The 6,548-nt window shown below is 55.1% G+C and overlaps 1 protein-coding gene across 1 annotated transcript; it reads left to right on the forward strand.

Annotated features, from left to right (window-relative positions):
* Positions 1 to 2,621: 2,621 nt before the first annotated feature.
* On the forward strand, positions 2,622 to 5,233 carry C1ql2 (complement C1q like 2). The gene is made up of 2 exons (XM_055604690.1): positions 2,622 to 3,919; positions 4,483 to 5,233. The coding sequence occupies exons 1-2, from the start codon at positions 3,236 to 3,238 to the stop codon at positions 4,660 to 4,662; spliced, it is 864 nt and encodes a 287-aa protein (XP_055460665.1). The 5' UTR covers positions 2,622 to 3,235; the 3' UTR covers positions 4,663 to 5,233.
* The last annotated feature ends 1,315 nt before the right edge of the window (positions 5,234 to 6,548 follow it).

The following is a 6,548-nucleotide window of genomic DNA, read 5'->3' on the forward strand; positions in this document are numbered from 1 at the left end:
CTGCAAACCAAAGGGCGACCCAGCAAAGCTGAGCCCTGGAAAAGCTATTTTGTGTACAGTCTGTCACAGGGAGCAAGGAGTGGGCAGGACAGCACAGCCCACATTCTCTGCTTTGGTGGAGGTGAGGATGTGATTATTATGACTGAATCTTTTTCATTAACTATAAACCCATCTACACCACCCGGCTTGGTGCCCACAAGTACCCTGCCAGTTGCCACACCCATAACAGCAGAGAGAGGGGAGAGCTCCAGTGATGATATTGACTGACTGTCCACTCGCCTTCTTAAGAATGTGCTCATTTAGTCCTCCCAGGAGCACTGAGGTAGGTACTCGCCTCACTCCCTCTCTGTGCACATGGAGACAGACTCAGAGAATCGAGGAGCTTTGCTCAAGGTCACATGAGTTGCAGGAACAGCGCTGGAACCCAGAACTGTGCTTCCTACAATTACTCATTCTAAGGTCTCTCTGGGCAGAGAAGGGGAATGATTTGAAAATTCAGAGAGCCAGGGGTGGACCCTGGATGAGCTCCTCTTGCCTTCAAAGCCTTTGTTTTCCCATCTGTATTACAGGAGAATGAACTTGAATGCACAGGACAGTGTCTGCAAATGAAGGAAAAAGCACTCACAAAGCAACTAAGGTGTCTAGGGGTCTCTGTCCCAGATAAGGCTGGTTCAGACTTATTTTGGAGACCTATGCTATGATGGGACAAGCTGCAGTGGCCAGAGGTAGGGAACAGAAGTGACCACAGTGACAAAATGGGTTCATTGAACCTCAAAAAGCAAGGTGTTTGACAAACAGTCACTCAGTTTAGAGCTCTGGCCCCAGAAAGTGGCATTTGGAAAGCCAGAGTCCAGAGGCATGGTTTCCATCCGTGCTAGGGATGGATGGAACGAGGGCTTCAGACATACCCAGACCAGGACCTCTTCCCCTCTGATACAGAGGTCTTGCCAGCACACAGGAGGGGGTCCTTTTGTGCTTTTATCTGTCTTGCTGCAGTAGGGGGAAATAGCCAGTTCTCCTTTAATGTGTGCCCCAGCTGGTTAAAGACTAAGGCTTAGAGGAGGAGTGCAAAGGCGTGTGGATGGAGAGAGAGGGAGCTGGGGTGTTCCAGTAGATGAACCCCCAAACCTGCCTGGAGTGGGGCTCTCTGTACCCTCGGTGTGCAGGTGTTCATGATGAAGGCAAGGGAGGGGCCTCTACTGAAACACACATTGATTACAAATGCCACAGTGACACCTAATACTTTGTATGATGTTTAACAAAAGAAACTAAGTTTAAAGAAGAAAGTGAGTAACAACAGGAGGAGGAGGGGGGTGAGGACACTGCAGAGGAAGAGGAGGAGGAAGAGGAGGAACCTGCATTTTAGAAAGCAGGTTAACACCACTTTTGGCATCCTATCTCCCCAAAAACCTACTTTAACTATTATTTTGTTCTCTATCCCCACCTAGTTTCTCTATTAATTAGGCAATTATTTTTTGAGACAGGGTTTCTCTGTGTAGCCCTGGCTGTCTTGGAACTTACTCTGTAGCCCAGGCTGGCCTCTGCCTGGTTCTACCTCCCAAATGCTGGACTTAAAGGTGTGGGCCACCACCACCCAGCATTCCTGTTTTTATTTTTGGAAGCTGTTCATCATCATTTACTAAACATGTTTGAATTTCACCTTCCAGGGCTAACTAGACATATAAGACAAATCAGCCATATCTTCTTCCCTCCTAAGCAGAATCAAGGTGTGCCCCTTGCCTCCCTATTCTTTACTTGGAAGCTGGTTACTTTCTGTAGTGTGTGAATTCCCTTCACCCAATGAAACAGCAATTTAAAAAAAAAAGAAAAGAAATGAAAAAAGAAAGTTGGAAAAGAAATGATTGCAACAGACAGGTGTGAGTGCTTCTGTTTCCGAATAGATTTTATGCGGGGGACAAGGAATGGCCAATGACCCTTGGGGAAAGTGTCCGAAGCTAATAGATTCTGCACCTGGGGTGGAGATGGGTGGATGTTTTACAGCCTTTCTTGATAGGCGAGATGGCTCAGCAGGTAATGGCGGTCTGACGTCATGCCTGAAGGCCAGAGTTTGATCCCTGGACCAACCCACATAGTGGACCTAAAGAACCTAATCTCATGAGTTTGTCCAGTAAATACATAATGCCATTTGTTTTTAAAGAGTTCTTTTAAAAGTTGATGGAGGTTTGCTGCAGTACCCTGTTTCACAGTTTAGAGTCCTAGATTTATGAAAGATGGCCCAGGAGCCAGACTGATTTTATTTTAGTCATTCCCCGAGGCTTCCAGAGGTCCTTCCCACAGAGCTGGAGGCTGAGGCTGTCCTGGGCTTGAGTTGAGATCTGGGCCCAGTTAGATAGAGAGAGAGTGGATGGCTTTAGTAATCCCACCAGGACCTTGCAGGCATCACGATTTTGGACATCATCGTGGCCATGTGTGCGGGGTGCTGTGTGCACCCATATCCTGTGCGCTTGGGTGCCAGTGCATGGTGGTCTGTGGGGGCGCCTGTGGGCGAGGGTGGGTGTGTCTGTGGAGCCCCAGCTGGGGGCTGCGGCCCTCTGCTCCCACTTGTGGCTCCTGGGCGCCGCCAGCAGGCTCATCTCCAGAGGACGCCGCGGGATGGGAGCTGATGACAGGAGGGCGCCGTCTCCCGAGTGATGGCAGCTCACGCTGCTGCCTCGCCGCCTCCGCCGCTCAGTCCTGAGATCCTTACGTCAGGGTAGCTGGGTCCCCCCTCCGCCCGGGAGCCAGCGAGCAGCGGGCGAGCAGAGCGGAGCGTGCGGCAGAGCGGATCCCTCGTCCCGCCGAACCCCGCCAAGCCCCGCCAACCCCAGCAGAGCAGGAGCCAGCGCGGCTGAGCCGACACCGGACGCCTCTCCCGGACACACCATTCCCCAACAGCCGCCACCCGGAACCCGCCGGGGCGCCGGGCTCGTCCTGGGCGCCCCTAGCCATGCGTGTCGGGCTCTTGGACTCTCCAGATCAGTTCCAGCGCGGTGGCCTCGGAAGTCCGGGACCGGATACCTCTCCTTGAAATAGTTGGGTGGCCGAGACAGGGGTCTCCACGTCGGGGACTCGGCGGGGACCCGCGGAGTTGGCGTCCGAGCGCTCAGAGCGGGGCCACCCGCGCCGCTCCACCATTACCTCTCCCGGCGGCAAGGAGGAGCTGGTGGCGGTCGCCTCCCGGCTGTGGCAGCGGCGGCGGCGCGCCTGCTTGGCGGCCGTCGGCGTGCTCCTGGCCATGGCACTGGGGCTGCTGATCGCGGTGCCTCTGCTGCTGCAGGCGGCGCCCCCCGGCGCGGCTCACTACGAGATGCTGGGCACCTGCCGCATGATCTGTGACCCGTACAGCGTCGCTCCCGCAGGGGGACCCGCGGGCGCCAAGGCTCCACCGCCGGGACCCAGCACCGCCGCCCTGGAAGTTATGCAGGACCTCAGCGCCAACCCCCCGCCCCCGTTTATCCAGGGACCAAAGGGTGATCCGGGGCGGCCAGGCAAGCCGGGGCCTCGGGGCCCCCCTGGAGAGCCAGGGCCGCCTGGGCCCAGAGGTCCCCCGGGGGAGAAGGGCGACTCGGGGAGGCCAGGGCTGCCCGGACTGCAGCTGACGACCAGCGCGGCCGGTGGCGTTGGAGTGGTGGGCGGCGGAGCCGGGGGCGGCGGCGACACGGAGGGAGAAGTGACCAGTGCGCTGAGCGCCGCCTTCAGCGGTCCCAAGATCGCCTTCTACGTGGGGCTCAAGAGCCCCCACGAAGGCTACGAGGTGCTCAAGTTCGACGACGTGGTCACCAATCTTGGCAATCACTACGACCCCACCACCGGCAAGTTCAGCTGCCAGGTGCGAGGCATCTACTTCTTCACCTACCACATCCTCATGCGCGGAGGCGACGGCACCAGCATGTGGGCGGACCTCTGCAAGAACGGGCAGGTCAGTGACTTTCTCCCTCACGCCCCTCCCTCCCTTTCGGGGGCCCAACAGACTCCGCAGACCGCACAGGCGCCCGGAATCGCCGGGAGCTACCCCTTTTCCTTGCCACCTTTCCGCGCCCCAGCAAACTCCCGCGATGGGGTGGGCGCTGGGCCACGGTCTCCCGCTTCCTGCACACTCCCGCTGTGCTTGCCACACGCCTGGTACGGGACCCTGGGTGAACTGTGACCCTAACGCCTAAACTAGGTTCTCCGTTCCCAACTGCTGTAAGTCCTGGCCTGAGCTGGCTGTGCTCCTAGAAAAAGCCCAGTTGCTCATAGGTTACTCCTTTCCCTCCAGCCTCCTTCATCTTGGCCTTGACCCCTGGGATCTTCCTTACACACTGGGCCGGTGTCCCCGAAGCCCTCCCCCTTTCCCTTGACTCTGCTGGGGCGGAGCATGGACACTGAAGTGGCAGGCCGAGGGCCAGCGAGGGCATTTGGATGGGGGGGGGGGGCGGGGGAGCAAGTTTGGACTCAGGAAGAGGCGCGGGGGCCCACCCACCCCTCTGGTTCGCCCGGCAGGTGCGAGCCAGCGCCATCGCCCAGGACGCGGACCAGAACTATGACTACGCCAGCAACAGCGTGGTGCTGCACCTGGACTCGGGCGACGAAGTCTACGTGAAGTTGGACGGCGGGAAGGCTCACGGCGGCAACAACAACAAGTACAGCACGTTCTCGGGCTTCCTCCTGTACCCGGATTAGAGGCGCAGAGGGGCGCTCGGGCCGCGCCCTCCCCACAGGGGCGCGCGGCTCTTCGGGTGAATGCCACTCTGCGGCTTCATGACACTTCCTGGCATCTCCGTTGGAAAAAGACACATCCCTGCTGTCCTACTTGTCCTGCCTCGGGCCTCAGTGTGTCTGTGATTCACCACGCTCCGGGGAGGCTGTGTCCCTGGTCCCGGTGCCCATCCTGGGGAGGGAGAGGGAGCACCCAAGTGGGGAGTTGGGCGAGAACCTCAGCTCTGGAGGGTATAGTTGTGGGAAAGCCCAGACAGGCTGCTGGACAGGCCGCCCCAGGGAGCCCGAGGTCTCCCAGCTAGCCTCTTCTTCCTAGGGTTCCAGGTGAAGAGCAGCAGGCCCCACCAGGAAGATAAGACCCAGGTGAACGCCATGCTCTGGGACCTCCCTTTTTGTGACCCAAAATGCCTGTGCAGTTTTTCCTGTCCATCAGCCGAAAACCCACCCCCAGCAGAATTCCAACAGACAGAAAATTCACCTTGCCACGCACAATCTCCACACTCTCCCCCTCCATGCATTAAATTATGTTTTTAGACCATCGGCTCCTGTTCTTTTTGTTAATTTGGACCCTTTGCCTGGACCCCAGACACCCGCCTTGGCCTTACAGCCTAGCCGGTTTCCTCTCTCCAGCCAAAGCACTACCCCTGCCCCCTGGGATTAGTGTGTATATGTGTGTATGTGTGTGTGTGGGAGTGTCAGAGCAGCATCCTCCTTGGCACTGAAGCCCTGAGTTGACCCTTGGAAGGCAGGAGAGGGGAGTTAGAAGAAGGTAGGAGAGAGGTGATGGTATACAGTTTGGGCAGCTTCTCCCGCTGGACCTGGGAAAGGGGGTCGGAAGACTGGGTCCCTGAGAAGTAGAAGACAATTATGAGATACTTGCTTGCCAGTGGGGACTCTGTAAGCTTTGGGGCCTTGAATGAGAAGGTCAGAAAGAGGCTTCCCCATTTGGTAGCTTTTCATTTCCAAAAACGACCAACAGCACACTCAGGGCAACCCTGCTAGGTCTTTGGCTCTCTAAGGAGCTGGTAAACTGAGGCAGTTCTGTGGCTCTTTCACCTAAGTTCAACTGGAACACTGGAAAGGAAGATGCCACCACCCCTCCAGGAAGGGTAGATTTTTTTTTGGGGGGGGTCGCTTCCTTTCTTGAGAGAACTGATAAAGTAGTGGGGGACTTTGTCTCTCTTTCCTTCAGTGTTCTGTATGCCTAAGTCAGGAAAACATTCCAAAACATTGACATTTGTTTTTCTTTTTACCTTTCTGCTTGTTTTCTCTATTTCATTTATTTATTTATTTATTTATTTATTTATTTATTTATTTATTTATTTGTATTTTTAAGGACACCCAGTTCCAACAGATAGTAAGTTATATTTAAAATATAGAGTAGTAACCTGATATAATCACTTACTAAGCTCTTTATTCTTTCAGCTTTAACTTAAGTGAAAACAAATTGAGACAGGCTGAGCATGGTGGCTCAGGCCTTTAATCCCAGAACTCAGAGGACAGAGGCAGGTGGATTGCTATGAGTTTGAGGCCAGCCTGGTCTACAAAGTGAGTCAGAGATAGCCAAGACTACACAGAGAAACCCTGTCTTGAAAAAGAAAAAATGAGACAGATTCTCACTGTGTAGCTCAGGCTGATGGAGAATTGGCCATTCTCCTGTCCCAGCTTTCTGAGTACTGGGATGATAGGTATTTGCCATCACATTGCCTGGCTGTATTGAGCCCATTTTGATGGAATGGAAATGTGTTTGTGAGGCTGGAAGATAGCTCAGCAAGTTAAGGCACTTGCCACCAATCCTAGGGCCCTGAGTTCAAATCCCAGGGCCCAAATGATGGGAGAGAACCAACTCT

The sequence above is a fragment of the Psammomys obesus genome, unplaced genomic scaffold, assembly GCF_907164565.1.
Source record: "Psammomys obesus unplaced genomic scaffold, mPsaObe1.curated_primary_1811, whole genome shotgun sequence".
In the NCBI taxonomy this organism is placed as follows: Eukaryota; Metazoa; Chordata; class Mammalia; order Rodentia; family Muridae; genus Psammomys; species Psammomys obesus.

Excerpts from the sequence above, each read along its gene's own strand:
- C1ql2 (XM_055604690.1), top strand. The coding sequence starts at position 3,236 with ATGGCACTGGGGCTGCTGATCGCGGTGCCTCTGCTGCTGCAGGCGGCG. Across the intron at positions 3,920-4,482 it reads ACCTCTGCAAGAACGGGCAG|GTGCGAGCCAGCGCCATCGC; the intron begins GTCAGTGACTTT and ends TTCGCCCGGCAG.